The sequence below is a fragment of the Mizuhopecten yessoensis genome, unplaced genomic scaffold (genome assembly GCF_002113885.1).
Source record: "Mizuhopecten yessoensis strain PY_sf001 unplaced genomic scaffold, ASM211388v2 scaffold10403, whole genome shotgun sequence".
NCBI lineage: Eukaryota > Metazoa > Mollusca > Bivalvia > Pectinida > Pectinidae > Mizuhopecten > Mizuhopecten yessoensis.
The window spans coordinates 330,771-352,430 of NW_018408529.1; the positions used below are offsets into that span (position 1 = coordinate 330,771).

General features: G+C 36.7%; 2 protein-coding genes across 5 annotated transcripts in view; both read left to right on the forward strand.

The window, feature by feature from the left end:
* The window catches only part of LOC110460453 (protein starmaker-like), a 36,549-nt gene extending 18,490 nt beyond the window's left edge, over positions 1-18,059 (forward strand). The window contains exon 8 of the mRNA XM_021513370.1: positions 17,828-18,059. Within this exon, the coding sequence (XP_021369045.1) occupies positions 17,828-18,059 (232 nt within the window). The remainder of the gene's footprint in view (positions 1-17,827) is intronic.
* Positions 1,353-21,660, forward strand: part of LOC110460455 (ferric-chelate reductase 1-like) — a 37,172-nt gene continuing 16,864 nt past the window's right edge. The window contains exons 1-2 of one of the 4 annotated variants that reach the window (XM_021513375.1): positions 1,353-1,432; positions 21,088-21,332. In XM_021513375.1, the coding sequence (XP_021369050.1) occupies positions 21,104-21,332 (229 nt within the window). In that variant the 5' untranslated portion in view covers positions 1,353-1,432; positions 21,088-21,103. Of the gene's footprint in view, positions 1,433-6,028; positions 6,340-20,313; positions 20,472-21,087; positions 21,333-21,660 lie in introns of those variants that run through there. The other 3 variants (XM_021513376.1, XM_021513373.1, XM_021513372.1) reach the window with 3 other exon arrangements.

Genomic DNA, 21,660 nt, shown 5'->3' on the forward strand with positions numbered 1-21,660 from the left:
TTTTTTTCATTTTTATAAGTATGATATCATCTGCATCATAACGGACCAATTCAATTCCTTTGGATATACTACTACGTATATAAACAATCAGACCACCAGAGTCCCGTTTCGAACCTTTTACCTTCTCAGTTCTATGTAATATGAAATTTTCAAAGTAATTTACGTTTAAATCATTTAATTCAGAAGACCATGTTTCTGTAAATAATACAATGTCATTGTGTTCAAAAATGTTTTCAAAAAAATCACTGTTCAGTTTGTTATATCTTTTCGATACAAGTCCCTGTGCATTTAGATATGTAAATCTCACTGTTTCAAGATCTAGATCAACCGTTGATCTGTCCTCATCTGTACACAATCGGGGTACAGAGTCCGCGTGTCCCGCGCTGTCCTACTCTCCACTGGTCTTAGACTGGCTGGTCAAATCCAAACATTGCTGCATGATGGTCTGACTGGTCAAGTCAGCCCCACTGAATGACACGTTACGTAGATGTAGACTGCTGACGGACATAGTTATAACACAGGTTTTTCAAGTATACAGCCTAATGAAGACTATTGAGAAGTTTAATGGTCGGCATCATGATCTAATTGGGAAATATGAATTTTTTGTGTGATATAAGGTCGATGTTGTTGATTATGCTCCTTAGGTTTGGTTGTCATTATCTCAGTTCTAGCTTTGTGGACGTAACATATCTTTGTCCTATATTCAATACAAAAGACACTTACTCTTCCGGAACACCTGATCCTATTTCCATTGGGTTTCTTTTCAAGGGTTTCCATGCCTTTGTTCAAATTTTGCCCTAGTTTTAACGATTTTTAGTTCACACTTGGTTTACGCTTTGGTAGTCTTTTCTTCTTCTTCCAAGAACCAATAAGAGCTTAAATTTAGTTTGTAGATTTTTGGATAACAATGAGTGATTTATTCTACTTTAAAATCATTTCATAAATATTGTCAGTGGGAATTAGTTGGAAACTCATGCTAAAATCCTCACATTTAAATCATTACAACTCATTCATATACAATTTCATGCTATCTGTATATTTAGTCACAAAACGTACTGGTACACTTATCAATTTATTTTATTAAAAACTGCTGTCGTTGAACTAAAAAAAATACACATTTTTCAGCATATTGCTCTAGATCTTGCGCCTACACAAGATTTATATCCTAGCTACAACATTTGCACTCACGAAAGAAAGCATTATTTGTGATAATGTCACTCCCTTTTATCCATCAAGGGAATCTTTTCTACTCACATTGTTTAATAGCTCATTCACAGGTCTAGTGGGCCTTTTGCATACCATTGGCTCGTACCGGCTTCCGTTCCGGATTTAGTACGCATAACCAGTTTCCTGTTTGGAAAGTTTGCGACTGAGTGATAAGTAGGAAACAAGTCAAAGGTATCTAAGAAGAGTTTGAGGAGAGCTCGAAATCGTAAGTATTTTACTTTAATGTTCAACAGGCCCTACATTTCCTGAAAAGTCATGCAGGTCTTCTGAATTAAAAGAAACTGTTGGGTACTGGTACGTCCGTGCCAGCCTGTGTCGAAATTAGCAGGCTACAGTACTGTAATGTGATTTTTTTGTTTTGTAATTGATAATGATATGGTGAGTAACTTACTTTCTTATCGGCTGTATGCTTAAATCATGGAATTTGAGAGCAGTGGGCCGGGGGCCATTTCAGCAAATTTTAGTCAATAAAAAATGAAGAGGGTCCATTCTATGTAAAATAATAACAGAAAATTGGAACATGGAGGTGTCAATTTCAGTTTTGAGGAGTCAATGGCTCCATGGCCCCTTGCAGGATTCATGTTATTATCATTACCACATATAGCAGGGGCTGGACACACACAAATAGTTATATATTAGATCTAGATCTATTACACGTACCATACTCAATTACTCAGTCATGCTAATATCAACATTAATTTTGTGAACTGGTCAAGTACACTCAGCGGATCGAGCTATAGAGTTGTTAAGATCTATAATACCTGTAGTGTACCATCCGAAATAGATCCTTTGAACTTTGAATTGTTCACATAAATTTCTTTCTCAAGAAAAATGACACAGTCACATTTAAAAGAAGATTTTATCATTATTTGATTCCAAAAGACATTTTTTATTAAAACTGAAATCTTAAAAAATAAAGCTCAATGCAGCTATAAACTATAGTATATAGGTTTTTACATCTATATAACTCAATCACAGATCTAGAGTGTACTGGACCTGGTGAGAGTATCGAAAATCAATAACCAAAGCACAAGTTTATTCATTAATTGGAAATTCATAAGATGAATGATAAACATTGTATCTCAGACTCCAGACCTTAGCATGTCAGAATTGTCTCCATTTCTTAAATATGTGTCCTTATTTTTAACATTCAGGATTCTTTTAACTTCCATAGCATTCTCATTTGTATCATTAGTAACATTTTGTCAGACATGGTATATATTACACACTGAGTGACACAGTGTCTAACACATTACAAATATTACATTCAGGATGAAAGAAAGCATGATTTGTGCTTATATGTTACTTCCATTGGCTTATGGGTTAACTCATCCACCCCTGAAATTTCATAATGAACTATTCCAACCTTTGAATTGGAAGAGCTCAAATGTGGTTTCATGGGTGAATGGGTTAAACTTCATCAAACATTTTAAAGCTGAAACTGACACTGTCATGTGATGGAGCAGAGAGTTGAGCACCAGGTTACATCAAACGAGTGAACAGCATCAATAAGAAATGATAAAACAATTGAAGTCTGTATTGTGAATCTATTTCTGTCTGTAAATATAGGTTTTGTGCCCAGTAGTGGTGTTCCGACTAATTGACTTTGTTGTCTATGTTTAGTTAGGCCAATAAACTGATTAATCGATTACAGAATCTATGATCAATTTAAGTCAGAAAAGTTATGTGTGGATATTATGAGTTTTAAGTAAAGTGAGTGATTCATGATTCCAATTAACCTATCTCCCTGCTAGATATTAGCGAAGTGTGGTCGGGTCGTGCAGTGGATAGCCCACTTGCCTTTCACCAGGGAGGCTGGGGTTTGATACCCAGATCAGATGTTAAGAGGTATGGAGTCACCTGCCCGACCACGTTGGTTTTCTCCAGGTGCTTCAGTTTCCTCCCACATTAATTAAGACACCCCCCTCTGCGTGCTAACATCTGGGCTATTGGGGCTATATAAACAAGAGTGATTAATATAAGTTGAAATAACTTGTTTCATAACTGTTTTAAAATTCATTAAGTTTACATTTTAACAAAAGTTTGTAGCAAAAGATGTATCCTGATATATACTACATATAGTGGCTACTTCAGACTATAAATTACGTACAGATTCAATGTTTGGCAGGAGGTGAGTCTTCCAGTTCGGGTCTCACTTTTTACGTACGTTAGACTCGCAAGACATGACTATATTAATCCTGATTAAAAACACAGATTTTAAAGATGCAGGTTGTACAGATATGAAAAATCCTGTTCATGACACTATATTTAAATACGATTCCATGTAGCAAGTTTATTTTGCATTTAACGCATATCCATATAAAGGGATCAACACTATATAGTCTATTTATAGTAAGCAGTTAAGTTTGTATACATTTTTTCCAAAATTTCATGTGATGTTTGACCAACAGATAACTATTCAGGTTTATACTGTGCCTTGTGTACTTATAACAAAGAACTGTCAAACAGTTAATACATTCTACAATGTTTTTTGGGGGAATTGAAATTCAATTAATCCCATACCCAATTGGTACATTTGTATTTTTGTTGTGAAATTGTGCAAGTGAGGTTACCAAATATTCAAATACTATTTCTATGTCCGAATATTCAGGAATTTGGTATTAATTTCGTTTCAGCTCTAACCACGATGACTTCATAACATATATTTTATTAAGCAATTGGCAAAAATGCCTTTGTGCATTACATAATAACAATCCACATAGGTAGTACAGGTGGAGTGGACAATGAGTTAAGTGTGCTTAATTTATTCAATCCAACCTAAAAATTATTTGAAGTCTTTTTTGCGATTATTATTCATACATTGGTATTTTTTACCTTAATATACAAAGTTTAGACATTGAAAAACACAGTGAATTGGAGTAAAACTTGTGATAGAAATTTGAAAATACCTTCTGGTGAATTGTTAAATATCCAGTGTGAAAAGTGTTTGATCTCTATATATCAATGTATGATCTAATGTTTGCTACAGGAGATGGGTTATAGCGTGATATGCTGAGGCTATATTTGTCTCAACACAGAAGTTAAAAACCCAACCTGTTCCTGACTTGTACGTTATACAGTCAAACTTCGATGTTTCGAACTTTGCGGGACTATCAGAAAAAAAATTGAAACATCAGGACCCCGACTCAAGAATATTGAGTGTCGAGATTCTGTAAACAAGACAGAATGTGATTCTTAAAATATGTGACGAAACGGAGACTAATACATTTGATTTTGAGTATGTATATTAGATTTCTTATCAAATTCAATATTTTTCTGTCAATTGAATTTCCGAGCCTGTCCCTTTAAAATAACCACAGTACAATTTAATGTTCTAGAACAGTTGATAATTTCACTTCGCTTTATTAGTTGTAATTGTCAATGTTTTCATAACGAATCGGTCTTGATTACACTTCGAAACTTAACTGCGAGAAATTTGAATTAGAAAAGTTTGATTCAAGAGAAGAATATTAGTCATGTAATATAAGTGGAAATTTCTGGACTTTGTCGACACATTGAGAAGTTTGAATCATTGAAGTTTGATTTATGGAAGTTTGTATATACGTATTCATTGATAATCACTCAACTCTGCCCCAAATTACAATGAAAATATATTTCTCATGATATATATAACAAAACACTAAATGATATGACAGTGTGGACAAAATAAGTCAAATTATCGGAGCAGTCTGCTCCTTTTTCAAGACAATACGAGACAGACGAAGACTTGCTATACATTACAAAAACTTTAAAATATTAAAAAATTAAGAACAGCAAGTTTTTTCAAAAAATGATGTATTTTCACCATGGATGAATCGAATCCTGGGAATTCCTACAAAAAAGTAGAAAAACCGTCCAAAAAGCAAAGCTCGTTTGAAAACCTGTACGTCAAAAGTATAAATACGAGTATGGGAGTCTATAATTTAAAACTGGATATGAGATAGTATTCAAGAATTGTTTAAAGTTATGAATATGGTTCAATTAGCATAGGCAGTCAGTGGTGAAATAATTAGTTGACAAAGTGACGAAATGATAAGTGAATAAATTTAAAGATACTGTACAACCTCATCCTTTAGTCAGCCTCCGCACATACAATTAAATGTTAACTACTGTATCATCACAAAATTTAAATTGATTACTAATTAATTACAGTATTTCCATTATGTTAATCTACATACTTATTACAATATCATCTTGTCTATCTGGATAAAAAAAGTTACAGCATCATCAAATTTTTCTGAATTATTATTTTCAATGCATCATTATAGCTTTAAATGAACTGTGCAGATTAAATCTCTAATTCTGCATTAATATTCATCCTGGTATCTTAGAAATGATACTTTGCAAAGTTTTAACATTAAATTCTTACACAAATTAAGTTCAGCAGTTGAGCCAGAAGGCCATGTAGGTAATATACACAATGAGTTAGTGGGCTGTATATATGTAACCTGTCACTGGTCATCCCTGGGGGTATATTGTAGCTGGACCAATGAGGTGTGACCTGCCATAAACAGCCGGGTCAGCCCTAAAAAGTATACACTTTCTCCCTTTATATGTTATAATTATACTGGGCCAACATACTGGGGATGGCAGTGAGCTGCTATTTCATTACAAACTGAATTATGGCTGCCAGAAATAGCAAAGTGTCCAAGGGAAATAACACTGACGATTTGTGTGTGTTTGAGTGGTACAGCAAGCTATAGGATTTCCCTCCAGATGGGCCCCCGGTATTACAGAGGAGTGTAAAGTTTTGAATACACAAACAAGTTTATTCGGCTGTGGGAGTTGAGATTAGCATAAATACACAGTTTGTGGTGTAACTGTTAGATTATTAGATACACAAGGTCCTGTGTTAATAGCTCCTTACTCAGTAGCATGTTATGTTTATAGGCTAGCCACATACTTCTCTGTAGTCTTGTGAATCATAGGGTCAGACTGTAGGAGGGGTCAGAGGTCACACAGCGGAGGTCAGGCCTGCCTTGTTTGGATGTGAAACAGTATACCTTCTTTCAATATGGAGGATGCATGTAGCTGAGTGAGAGGGATAAGTTAATGGTGGAAGTTAGCCTTCATTCCAGGGAAATCATTTTTAAATCTGAATATAAAAGTGAGGTAAGTTGTTGGCCACACTTGAGGAGATCTGTGTTGTATAAATGTGGTTAATACTTAGACTGTTGTTGCCCTGTGTTTCTGTCGGAGTGCTGTACAGTGTGTGTAGTGTTATTACATATATGACAGCTAAGTGGTACAGCCTGTGTAGTTCCTGTCCCAACTACCTGTATATTCTGAAATCTTTATTGACTACTTGATACAGAAACCTGTGTATTCTGGATAGTGTATAGACTGTCATTTTTATTCCTGATTTAGCTACCTGTATATTCTGTATATTGTTTCTATTGTCACTTTTACTGACACAGATACCTGTGTATTCTGAATACTGTATTGAGTACCTGATACAGATACCTGTGTATTCTGAACACTGTATTGACTACCTGACACAGATACCAGTATATTCTGAACACTGTATTGACTACCTGATACAGATACCTGTATATTCTAAACACTGTATTGACTACCTGACACAGATACCTGTATATTCTGAACACTGTATTGACTACCTGATATATAAACCTGTGTATTCTGTACACTGTTTATATTGTCACTTTTACTGACACAGATACCGGTATCATCAATACTGTCTTGACACATATTTCTTTTACTCTTTGATTTTGTTGACATTCCCAAACAAACATTTAAGTTCATCTTGCAGTCGTTTCAAGTTTGACTTTATCATACTCATAACAAAGTTGATATTTATTTCTGGGGTAAAAACTGGTAGTTTATGAGGTGCTGGTTAACAAATATAGACATCCATACAATGACATGTCAGATGTATTATGAGTAGCATGAGTTCAATATCACAATATATGATATAACCTACATGTAAATGTTACCCCTACAGAGGTATATACATTATACCTGTACTGGGTTATTGTCCTCCTACACACATTCTTCTTGTTACCTGTGTTTTTTTACCTGCCCTAACTCCTACCTGTAATAAGATGTTATGTCATTAATATGTTATTGAGTGTAAACTGTTTTAATGTGGTTTATCTTTTAAAAGTTAAGGAGAGGCAACAGCCAAGGGTGCTATTATATACACAGCCGTCATAACCATCATCTCATGGTTTACTGCTTGCCTTTCCTGGGGGAATGTTGTTCATTTGATATGACATTAAAATTTTATACAACTTTGAGGATTTTTTCCTTTAATCTGGATATACTGAACTTTGAGGAACTTTATCTTTCACCTGGATTTATACAGATATGAGATATTATTCACTGTACTTATTTTGAGCTTTGAGACCAGGTGTGTGACGGTATAATGAATGAAGTGCCAGATGTAAGAACCAATATATGTTAACATACCTGTATGTGCATTAGAAACGATGGCATACAACAAGATACATGACATCTATGTGAGAGTATCTTGGAACTTACTTGATACAAAAGTGACAGGAAAATAATAGAACTTATAAAGCTTGGTGCTAATAAGTGTTTTCTCTTCATGGTGAAAGTATACGTAGATCGTAATTAAAATACCAAAAAAAAGTTGTTCTGTAGTCTAACATAAGACCTCTTTATTCAGGCCACCTGATCACTGCACCCATCAGTCAAATTTACTCTACATGATAAAACTAGCCCTCTGATAGATAATTAGTTACACTGTATGTTAGTTTGTTTATGAGTTCATCACTATTCACTGAATCTGTTCATAATGGAATTATACACAGGTACAGATTACCTGTTTTATATGGGTCATTAAACACAGGTACAGGTTACCTGTTTTATATAGGTCATTATACACAGGTACAGCTTACCTGTTTTATATAGGGCACTATATTCACAGGTATAGCTTACCTGTTTAATATATGACATTATACACAGGTACAGCTTACCTGTTTTATAGAGGTCATTATACACAGGTACAGCTTACCAGTTTGATATAGGTCATTATACACAGGTACAACTTACCTGTTTTATATGGGTCATTATACACAGGTACAGCTTACCTGTTTTATATGGGTCATTATACACAGGTACAGCTTACCTGTTTTATATAGGGGCACTANGCAGGTACAGCTTACCTGTTTTATATAGGTCATTATACACAGGTACAGCTTACCTGTTTTATATAGGGCACTATATTCACAGGTATAGCTTACCTGTTTAATATATGACATTATACACAGGTACAGCTTACCTGTTTTATAGAGGTCATTATACACAGGTACAGCTTACTTGTTTTATAGAGGTCATTATACACAGGTACAGCTTACCAGTTTGATATAGGTCATTATACACAGGTACAGCTTACCTGTTTTATATGGGTCATTATACACAGGTACAGCTTACCTGTTTTATATGGGTCATTATACACAGGTACAGCTTACCTGTTTTATATAGGGGCACTATATACACAGGTATAGCTTACCTGTTTAATATATGACATTATACACAGGTACAGCTTACCTGTTTTATAGAGGTCATTATACACAGGTACAGCTTACCTGTTTGATATAGGTCATTATACACAGGTACAACTTACCTGTTTTATATGGGTCATTATACACAGGTACAGCTTACCTGTTTTATATAGGTCATTATACACAGGTACAGCTTACCTGTTTTATATAGGGCACTATATACACAGGTATAGCTTACCTGTTTAATATATGACATTATACACAGGTACAGCTTACCTGTTTTATAGAGGTCATTATACACAGGTACAGCTTACCTGTTTGATATAGGTCATTATACACAGGTACAACTTACCTGTTTTATATGGGTCATTATACACAGGTACAGCTTACCTGTTTTATACAGGTCACTATATACACATGTACAGTTAACCTGTTTTATATAGGTCATTATACACGGGTACATCTTACCTGTTTTATATGGGTCATTATACACAGGTACACCTTACCTGTTTTATACAGGTCACTATATACACATGTACAGTTAACCTGTTTTATATAGGGCACTAAATACACAGGTATAGCTTACCTGTTTAATATATGACATTATTCACAGGTACAGCTTACCTGTTTTATATAGGTCATTATACACAGGTATAGCTTACCTGTTTAATATAGATCATTATACACAAGTACAGCTTACCTGTTTTATATGGGTCATTATAAACAGGTACAGCTTACCTTTTTATATAGGTCATTATACACAGGTACAGCTGACCTGTTTATGTAGGTCATTGTACACATGTATAGCTAACCTGTTTTATATAGGTCACTTACACAGGTATAGCTTACCTGTTTTATATATGTCATTATACACAGGTACAGCTTACCTGTTTTATATAGGTCATTACACAACGGTACAGCTTACCTGTTTGATATAGGTCATTATACACAGGTACAGCTTACCTGTTTTATATAGGTCACTATACACAGGTACAGCTTACCTGTTTTATTTAGGTCACTATATACACATGTACAGTTTACCTGTTTTATAGAGGTCATTATAGACATGTACAGCTTACCTGTTTTATAGAGGTCATTATACACAGGTACAGCTTACCTGTTTTATATAGGTCACTATACACAGGTACAGCTTACCTGTTTTATATAGGTCACTATATACACATGTACAGTTTACCTGTTTTATAGAGGTCATTATAGACATGTACAGCTTACCTGTTTTATAGAGGTCATTATACACAGGTACAGCTTACCTGTTTTATATAGGTCACTATACACAGGTACAGCTTACCTGTTTTATATAGGTCATTAAACACAGGTACAGCTTACCTGTTTATGTAGGTCATTATACACAAGTACAGCTTACCTGTTTAATATAGGTCATTATACACAGGTACAGCTTACCTGTTTAATATATGTCACTATACACAGGTACAGCTTACCTGTTTTATAGAGGTCATTATACACAGGTACAGTTTATCTGTTTAATATAGGTCATTATACACGGGTAAAGCTTACCTGTTTAATATAGGTCATTATACACAGGTACAGCTTACCTGTTTTATATGGGTTATCATACATAGGTATAGCTTACCTTTTTATATTGGTAATCATACACAGGTATAGCTGACCTATTAATATTTAATAATGAACAGTAAAATTTAGTTTTAAAATTTTTATTAGCAGAGAGATTTAGTCATTAAAAATGTGCAGATAATTCAACAGATGACCATTTATTTATGTTATGTTTTTTGATTGAATGAAGAGTCAAACTGTACCACGTATAGGGGTGACAGTGTATGTGTGATACAGCTCCCTCTGTGTCAGTTTTAATCAGATAAGTACCTATATATTACTGTGATCTGCCCATCCTGTATACATCAGCTGGTAGTGCTAGAGGCACTGCTGTGATCTCCGATCTGATCATCATAAAAAACCTGAATCGCTGGCACAGGAATGCCGAAAAAGAATCTACGCTTGAATTCATAGCAGCAGAGATAAGTTTTGTCTCCTGCTTTTTAAAACTACAGGTTGTTGAATTTAAACATGATCTGGCTATATCAAAGTACGATACAGATGTATCATATATACTCAGCTGATAAAAATAGTTAACTCAATCTAGACCTGATACACTGCATCAAATTATTGCAACTGCAAATGGTTTTTCGATGACTTGAAATGTGTCGGTGATTTCTATGAACACTTGAAGGATCAATGCCCCACTGCACTGCTGTTTTTTCTATATATATACACGGTAACCTGGCCCTAACTTCAGTTTGGATATAACTAGCATATTTGGGCTCTTACACTTCCATAGTCCCGGTATCTCAATTGGTTTCAGCGATGGGATCACTATCCTGAAGTCCTGGGTTCAAACCATGGTCTGGCCCACAGAATATATAAACACTCGGAACACTGTCGTTGATTATACATGTACTTGTTTATTTCATCTCCATTGTAATTTCATAAAAAGGGGTGGTCGGGTGGTGCAGCGGATAGCGCACTTGACACTTGCCATTCACCAAGGTTTTCTATCTCCCACATTAAGACCATGCCCATGTCCGTTGCGTCCCGTCCCGTCCCATTCATGAGCGGGGGAACAGGTTTAGTTTTCTTTTCAAAAGTGTATTATCAAAGCTATAGTCATGTGTAGTCTAATTTTCTTGCAGTGTTACAGGGAGTCTTAAGTTTCTGTTATCATTCCAAATTTCTCCTGGCTGCAGTATAGTACATGTCATGTAATTAATAACTCCAGTGTCAGTACATGTAGCATGCTTCCTGTACAAGACATCCATGTCGGTCTGACTCATCTGCCCGGTCCTGATGGTGATTATAAGTCTATCACAGAACAGTTTGTGATCAGCTAATTGTGTCTGGCACCTGTGTAGGGACCATCTGTTCGGGGTGATGAGATGTTTACTTATATTAGAAGAGTATGTTTAACTCAATTTGTACATGATCAGGCAGCTACTCATTTGATCATGTATACATATAGAAAGTGTTAACAAATTTCTGGTTTTACAAAATCAAGCTGGTTAAGGCCCCTACAGTACTTTACGTATATATATATATATATATCTCTCGGTGTTCTTTTTCGTTAATTTGGAAAGAAGATGTATATACCAAATGAGAAGGAAATTTTCAGGAGTAAACTGCAAATTTTTGGGAATTAGGCATAGATATATGAAAAAGTTTCAGTTGGGTTTTAGGGTCCATTGTCAGACCCAAAAAGTCCCCAGAAAAAAAATACTATACATACAGTATCCATTGTATGTACCATATTCAAAGTCTTTTATAACCATCCATGTACCATATATTTACATGTAATAAGCTGAGAGTATCAATGCTGTCATTGGGAGTAAAAGTGTCCAGGAAATAAAAATATTGGGCATATTCCTTTTTATGCAGGTTGAATGACCTTATTTCCATATTTGTCCTATTGTTTTGGAAGCATTTGGAATTTTTACAACAATTATCTAATTGAGTGGTGAAATGAATTTATCAATGATATTTTCACTGAAATACTGCGTTGTGCAGACAGGATTCAGTGGACTGCAATAAGACAGTGACTGTGTCTAGAGGATAAAAGCTTCAGCACACTGTAGAAGAATTAATCACTCTACAGTGACGTGAGGATGAAGTCTGCACCTTTACAAACTCCTACGAGAATCTACCTGTACAGTTTACCTGTACCACTTATCAAGGTGTGTCTGTTGGCTGTCAGTGGGAGCCCCGGGCAGCCATTCCTCTTGGCTGACCTGGACAGTGACAGTGGGCCCCCTCCCTCTCATTCTACGTAACACTGCCCAGGGGTGAGCAGGCCTTAGCTGTCACCTAATATCTGAGAGCCAGGGTCTGTAGTACCAATACAGATGGGGTCTGGTTGTACAACCACAGGTGTACAGTCATGATCAGACTGGTATAGTGTTGTCCTTAAGGTGTTATTACAGTGGTTTTTGTCAACATAAAGTGGCTTTTGATCATGGATCTCATGATAGTTGCAAGATAGTGAATTAGGCTGCAGATCTGTGCATGGTTAAATAGTTATAACATAGATCTTGAGGATAACCACAAACTTAGATCTAATCTAATTTTGTGGGATAACCATGTGTGCATGTATAGGTGTATTCAATATCTCTCAAACTTGTACACCACAGTCATATATTGTAAAGTACTAGATATTGAAGGGATCGACCTCCGTTTGTTAATTCGTTTTAAAAAGACCATGCCACTGCGCTGACAGTTATACTGTAGAGGAACTATAGATATTTGATATGGGCTAATAGTTGACATAATCACAGACATAATCAAATCAAAAGGAATATATATGCACCAAATTAAATGATCAATTTTTAAAAATTACGTATTAAACATTTTCAACGGTTCAAAGCAATCTACATCAGACAGTGTTTACAATGTCAATAACAGTGATAACGTGTTATATATTATAACATGTATAAAATAAAGGTGAAATATTTACTGTAGAATTAGGGACCTGATACTTTGTTTGGCTGATCAACTGAAGGGATCAGCCTGTATCCCTTTACATGTTTCACTGACAGCTGACTGCCATGACATGCCTCACTGCCTACCATGCCTGATCCATGCATGCCTCCTTGACTGCATGTTTATATGCCGTGCCCAGTTCATGCTCAACTCCCTATATATCCACCTGCTGGTATGTTACAGACCTGGGCTGTGAGCTGTTAAACCACTGGGTACACAGACAGCGTGTAATGATTATATCCTCCCCTCTGACCCCTCCAGGGGATCCCTCACCCCATTCCCCCCCTCATTTGAACATTTTACAGCTGCTGAACCACATGCTGTTTTCCTGCATAGCAACAGATCTAGATATGTGACAGATACAGTGCATATCAAAACATTTCCCACAGAAAATTACTGAATCTAGTTTAAATTTACTGTTACTGTATACAGGCTAATTTTTGTGGGAATGTAATTTTACAGGTTTTGTGTTTTAATGAACCTACAAAATCAACATTTCCTTCATTATGGAAACAGTTATAAACAGTTATACACACCAATCTTAAAACCATTGAACATTACCCTAATTTAAACAGGAATATTATACACTGCATACATTCATAGCCGAAAACAGCTTTTGATTCTTGTAGTATTTTGTTCTTTTATGTAAACAGTTTGGTGGTTTCTGATGTAGACATTTTATTTGGGTTTCTGATGTAGAGATGTTGGTTTCTGATGTAGATATTTGATTTCTGATGTAGAGATGTTGGTTTCTGATGTAGAGATGTTGGTTTCTGATGTAGATATTTGATTTCTGATATAGAGATGTTGGTTTCTGATGTAGAAATGTTGGTTTCTGATGTAGATATTTGGTTTCTGATGTAGATATTTGGGTTTCTGATGTAGATATGTTGGTTTCTGATGTAGATATTTGGTTTCTGATATAGATATTTGGTTTCTGATGTAGAAATGTTGGTTTCTGATGTAGATATTTGGTTTCTGATGTAGATATTTGGGTTTCTGATGTAGATATGTTGGTTTCTGATGTAGATATTTGGTTTCTGATATAGATATTTGGTTTCTGATGTAGAAATGTTGGTTTCTGATGTAGATATTTGGTTTCTGATGTAGATATTTGGGTTTCTGATGTAGATATGTTGGTTTCTGATGTAGATATTTGGTTTCTGATATAGATATTTGGTTTCTGATGTAGAAATGTTGGTTTCTGATGTAGATATTTGGTTTCTGATGTAGAAATGTTGGTTTCTTATGTAGAGATGTTGGTTTCTAATGTAGAAATATTGGTTTCTGATGTAGAGATGTTGGTTTCTGATATAGATATTTGGTTTCTGATGTAGATATGTTGGTTTCTGATGTAGATATTTGGTGTCTGATGTAGATATTTGGTTTCTGATGTAGATATTTGGTTTCTGATGTAGAAATGTTGGTTTCTGATGTAGAGATGTTGGTTTCTGATGTAGATATTTGGTTTCTGATGTAGAAATGTTGGTTTCTGATGTAGATAAATCGGTTTCTGATGTAGAAATGTTGGTTTCTGATGTAGAGATGTTGGTTTTCTGATGTAGATATGTTGGTTTCTGATGTAGAAATGTTGGTTTCTGATGTAGATATTTGGTTTCTGATGTAGAAATGTTGGTTTCTGATGTAAGCAAGAATTTGGATTCTGATGTAGACATTTTGTTTTGAAATTAATTTTAAGGAATGAAATGTGATAGGCTTAATTTACATTTGTACCATGGCTCGAGTTAGATCAACAAAATTCTGTTATTAGCCTGTTACCAAGTATTTGGAGTTTTGAACCTATTTTAAGAAGGAGTAAATGAAACCACTTTGCCTGTTAATGTGATGTAATGGTCTGTCAGATGTATTTATAGCGGGGGAGATAAGGTAATTCCTGTGATGCTGATTTAAGACCAGACAGATACGGAGGCTGGCCACGGTCTATAGGAGTACTGTTACATCTTCTCTACCTCAGTATGAGCTCATCATGTCTAAGAGTTTGTAATCTTTCTATAACTAGACAGGGAAGCATAATCTGAGCATCTAGGAGCTTGTCCTGATTGTAGATATGCGGTCCAAGATAATGATCATGCTTCCAGGAATTTAAAACATGTTAGATGTCTAATTGGAAAGATGTTGATGAATGACTGACAGGAAGTAAATGGAAAGTCTCTTTGATCACTGAAAACGGCAAGAAGTTAATAAATTATGCATAATTTTGTTACAATTTTTGGAAACTAAAATGAACTAGTTCTTGTGTACAGTAAGTATACATGTCGTGTGAATAATCAAACACATTTTTGCCGTTGAAGTTTGTCAAGGTGTTAGTAAGCAGACAACTGACAAAGGAATTCTTTGTATAAGATAGTTATTCAGCTTTCGTGGACCCTTAAGTGTGACAAGCGGGAGCACTGTGTGACCCAGAAGGAAGTACAGCATGTGTGACTGATTACAACATATTGTGTATTGATGAAGGAGTATTTATAGACATTGGAGTCCGGTTTGGGGTAGAGTGGTAACGGAAGCTCAATGTGCTTGTGATACGGCTGCTGGTATGTATGCAATGCAGAAACTTACGTGAGGGCCTACATATAACTATGGAATGGATTCTTTTTGGGTTCCGGTGAAAAAACAAACCTAGTGCTGTATCTACCCACGTATGATTGCTTTTGTGTTTGTCTATGCAATAGCTAATATGATGTCTTGTGACCATGGGAGATGACGCTTAACTCATTCACCCCCACATATCTAAACTGGACCTGCCTAGTCTTTGATTTGGTAAGGTTCAAATGTGACTTTAGAGGTGAATGAGGTAAAAATGCTATTAAATCTTGATCCACCAGTCCATATATAGATTACTCTGTCAACTTTCCAAGTCCTGGATTTAAAAGTACATACATTTATTCTATTTATCCCCCAGTCCATCATCTGTATCTAGCTAGTTAGTCCATACAAAGGTCAGGAAAACAGGTCCTCCAACGATACTTGATTGCTTCCCTGTAATTGAGTCTCTATAAGATTGTCACCATTAATATAATGTCCAATTCAGGTACACCAGCATACTCTGTGTCCAGCATACATACACACTTGCATGCTTACACAACACACATGGAGGCACGTCATTTACTCATTCACCCCTGAAATTTCACAATGAACTATTCCAAACTTTGAATTGGAAGAGTTCAAATGCGTCTTCAGGGGTGAATGAATTAAATGACCTTAGCTGTTAATAGGACATTAAACCAAACCAAATCAAACAAAGCTATTGTCCAATTACTTTCTTTCAATGGTTTCGGTGTTCTAATCCCATGGCCTGACCAATTAATGCTCTGGCTGGTGTTCTCTATAGGGAATATGTACAGGTGATAGGTACATTATAAATACATAAGTAAAGTGGTAACTTTAAGTGTTCAAGTAAGTTTGCCATGTAATATCCTGGTACAGCATCCTTGGTTTAGTCCATGCCTGTGGCAACGGGAGAGATGTTTTCTGGTATGTGTCTGCCTAGTTGGTATGGTCAGGTGTAATTACCATAGGTATAGATGTATGTGAATCTTTGATTTACAGCAGGCCTGGATTATAAGTGCTGGCCAGTTACAACATATAGACATCAACATGTACATTCACCGGGTCATACTGCTGGCACACCTGATAGATATTAGCCATATACCCCCCACAATAATCTGTAAATCTAAGTGTATGCTAGGCGTTCCTTTATTATTACCAAGTATTTGGGATCAATATGTAGTACATATAGTAGCTGCGTCAGGCCCAGTATCCACCGCCAGGGAAATGTCAAGAATTCTTCCTTGTACACGTAGGTCAGCCCCATCCTGAGGTCTGACTCGAATCTCGTCTGGTTCTGTCCTGATCATGCGAGTCCTAACTTTAAAACATCAACATGTACAGTCACAAGTCCGTAGCTCAATGTTGACTATCTTCAGTCTACACTAAAACACCTCTTACTAAGTCCTAAGTCCTGACTCAACCTTACCTGTCCTGAGTCTTGACTCAACCTCACCTGTCCTGAGTCCTGACTCAACCTTACCTGTCCTGAGTCCTGACACTCAACCTTACCTGTTCTGAGTCTTGACTCAACCTCACCTGTCCTGAGTCCTGACTCAACCTTACCTGTCCTGAGTCCTGACACTCAACCTTATCTCTTCTGAGTCTTGACTCAACCTCACCTGTCCTGAGTCCTGACTCAACCTTACCTGTCCTGAGTCCTGACACTCAACCTTACCTGTTCTGAGTCTTGACTCAACCTCACCTGTCCTGAGTCCTGACTCAACCTTACCTGTCCTGAGTCCTGACACTCAACCTTATCTCTTCTGAGTCTTGACTCAACCTCACCTGTCCTGAGTCCTGACTCAACCTTACCTGTCCTGAGTCCTGACACTCAACCTTACCTGTTCTGAGTCTTGACTCAACCTCACCTGTCCTGAGTCCTGACTCAACCTTACCTGTCCTGAGTCCTGACACTCAACCTTATCTCTCCCAAGTCTCGACTCAACCTTACTTCTCTTGAGTCTTGTGTCAGCCTCACCTGTTTGGAGTTCTTGGTCATCTTTATCTGTCCAAATTAAAAGTTGTCACCNCGACGACAGTGTACGTAATGATGATGACAGTGTACGTAATGATGTCGACAGTGTACATAATGATGACAGTGTACGTAATGATGATGACAGTGTACGTAATGATGACGACAGTGTAGGTCATGATGACGACAGTGTACGTAATGATGACGACAGTGTACGTAATGATGAGGACAGTGTACGTAATGATGACGACAGTGTACGTAATGATGACAAGTGTATGTAATGATGACAAGTGTATGTAATGATGACGGCAGTGTACGTAATGATGACGAACAGTGTAGGTCATGATGACAACAGTGTACGTAATGATGACGACAGTGTACGTAATGATGAGGACAGTGTACGTAATGATGACGACAGTGTACGTAATGATGACAAGTGTATGTAATGATGACAAGTGTATGTAATGATGACGGCAGTGTACGTAATGATGACGAACAGTGTAGGTCATGATGACAACAGTGTACGTAATGATGACGACAGTGTACGTAATGATGACGACAGTGTACATAATGATGATGAACAGTGTACGTAATGATGACGACAGTGTACATAATGATGACGACAGTGTACATAATGATGACGACAGTGTACGTAATGATGACGACAGTGTACGTAATGATGACGACAGTGTACGTTATGATGACAACGGTGTACGTAATGATGACAACAGTGTACGTAATGATGACGACAGTGTACGTAATGATGACGACAGTGTACGTAGTGATGACGACAGTGTACGTAGTGATGACGAACAGTTAACCTGTTAACCACATCTAGAGAACCTGAATCATTCAGTTGTTATTAGATAGATGCTAAACCTGTCTTTCGAGATATAAAAAAATTCCTGTCAGATTTTACAGGATGTTGTTAAAGTCAGGTGTCGGTATAGTCAGGTTTTCACAAACAGCAGGTAATGCGTTCAGAGGTATCGTTCAGAGGTATTGTTACATGTTGTAAAAGGATTGTAAACTTTTGCTTCTCCTGTGTTAAGTTTGGAAGAAGATGAGTGTGTATATAGGTGTGATGAGGGATGAGGGACGGACCACTCCTGTACTGCCTGGAGTGAGATGGTAGTACCAGGTACTGATGTGGAGAGAGAGAGAGAGCTGACTCACATAGATATAACTCTGAGATCATATATTTACACCTCACTGAGATAAGGTAAACATACACAATATCTGGCACCGCTTCCTCCTCAGATTAACATAGCTGTCTGTGGATCGTACCTCCAACAGGACACAATTATATAAGGTACTGTAACTTGTGATTAACTTTTGACTCTTGAGGTAAAGTGTTGTCTAGGACAGGATTTTGGTTATTCCTAGCCTTGTCTGACCAGACATAAGGTCTTTCCTATTCTGTTGTCTATATAGTGTGCTGAACAAGTTTTGGGTACATCCTTCCCTTTGTCCTGTGTACCTGACAAGGGTTTTGATTAATCCTTTCCTATTTTCTAGATCTTGAATACTGGAAAATATTTTGTGTACTACCTTCCCTGTTGTGGAGTATTTTAGAAAAAAATATTTTCAGAACTGATTGGCCATTCCAGGCAGGAAAAATACTGAATTAATTAATTGGGTAAAAAGAATCAGAATTTTACAAATGATTGGTCCATCATTATAAAGGGATCTGGGGAGTAGCCTGAAAATTATATTATACTGTTTGGATGGTTAACAAGTGCACAGACACATTTGCTTTGATTGTATTATAGTTAATTAAGCCATTTGCAGAAGATAAATATAAACCTTATCACGAGAAATATGCAAGAAAGTAGTAGCTGTTTTCATTTACTTGGGAGATTAATATGATGTGATGTGATGGGATGTAATACGAACATGACATTTAACACTGCTACACAGACAGTAAAGATAGATAGATATATAGGGGGTCCCAGGTTTTTGTGTTGTTGGGGAGATGGATATCGGCCATTGTGTCATTATAGTTAGCTATGACAGGCCTAGGTTTGTGGGTAAAATTTTCCTTGAATTTTTTTACCATATATATAGCTACCATATCCCACTAATAAGTCCCTTGGGCTGTAACCTAGCAAATTGGTAAAAAACATATAAAAAAATGATCCTTACAAACAACTATTTTAACTCATTTACCCCTAAAGACACATTTGAACTATTCCAATTCAAAGGTTGGAATGGTTCATTATTAAAGTTCAGGGGTGAATGAGTTAACCCTTTCACCACTATAAACCATAATATGGACTCAACCAGATTAATGCATGGTAGGGTCAGTTAAAGTTTCATAGGGGTGAAAGGGTTAACTATAGGTGTGCAGTTATAACAGTTTTAACCCCTGAGTAATAACCTGCTTCAGTTTACAGATTTAAGGAATGTTTACTACATGTATAACAGTTGAAAAATCTCTACAGGAAAACGCCACTAAAGTGAAGTCAGGTTCTTCCGAGTTGTCAATTATTGTGTGTATATATGTATAATTTTACATCTTATAACACCCCCTAAAAGTAATGAGAGCACAAGGAAGAAGGTGGAGGCTGGAGCTTCACAGTGTTATCAGTGAACGTTGGGTGTGGAGTGAGGATGGAGATAGTAACCATCAACTCCTCAGGCCAAGATAATCATTGAAGATATATGGCAAAAGGGTCAATAACCGATTATAGGTGAAAATAATGCTAGAAGTATATATACAGAATTTGGTTGCCTTTTGATGTCACTCTTAAAATACAAATATGTACCGGTAGGGGATCAACTGTATATTATAATGCTAATTACCTAATGTTACTTACATGAACCTTTGCAATTTGTGACTTCATCGGTACAGTGGCGATGTGTTTCTGCAGGATGTGTACTGTGTAGAGACCATGTTACTGACTTCACTTTTGTTTTGAGGACCGAGCATCCAGCTAAACAGAAAATATGTATCATGACCTTCAATACATGTACAGGGCCGCAGCGTCCAGCTAAACTGACAATATAACTGACCTTTATGTTTGTTACTATATATGTTATAACAGGGACTGATCGTCCAGCTGAATGGACAGTATATAACTGACCTTAATGTTTGTTACTCTATTATTACAGGGACACAGCGACTAGCTGAACAGACAATTTAACTTACCTTAATAATTATCAATACATGTACAGGGCCGCAGCGTCCAGCTAAACTGACAATATGACTGACCTTTATGTTTGTTACTATGTTATAACAGGGACTGATCGTCCAGCTGAATGGACAGTATATAACTTACCTTAATGTTTGTTACTTTATTATTACAGGGACGGAGTGTTCAGTATGTGTTTAGGGAGAGTTGCCCTGTTGGTACTCGGGGTGGTGATTAGCCATGCCCGGGCAGACACAAGTTCTATATCACGGACACCGACCATAGGCTGTTGTGACTGTGCTACCCTGATGCCAGACCCCCGCCCAAACATTGAGCCCCAACATATGCCCTCCCCATTCCATATCAAACTCAGCAAGACTGTCTACAATCCAAAGAACAGTCAGGCAGAGGAGATCAATGGTAAGTTCACACTGATGTATCCTCTAAATCCCAGGGGTTACGTCACATAGGTTTTCTGCACCTACAGGCCTGGAACAACCTTATGGATGATGGAAGGAGACTGTACGACTATTCCGATTCATGTCCAGGGGTGTAGGGGAAGGAAATTCCACCCGAGGAGTTTTCAAATTTGGTAAAACGTGAGGTCTCGCCTATGATACACCCTTGGACATGAAAAAGTATTTGTCTCTCATTCTAACTACCAGAATAAGCTCAGAAACCAGGAAAATGCGTTTGGACTGGCTACCATTTTGAAAATGTTAATTCCCCCCCCCCCCCCTTTTTTTTT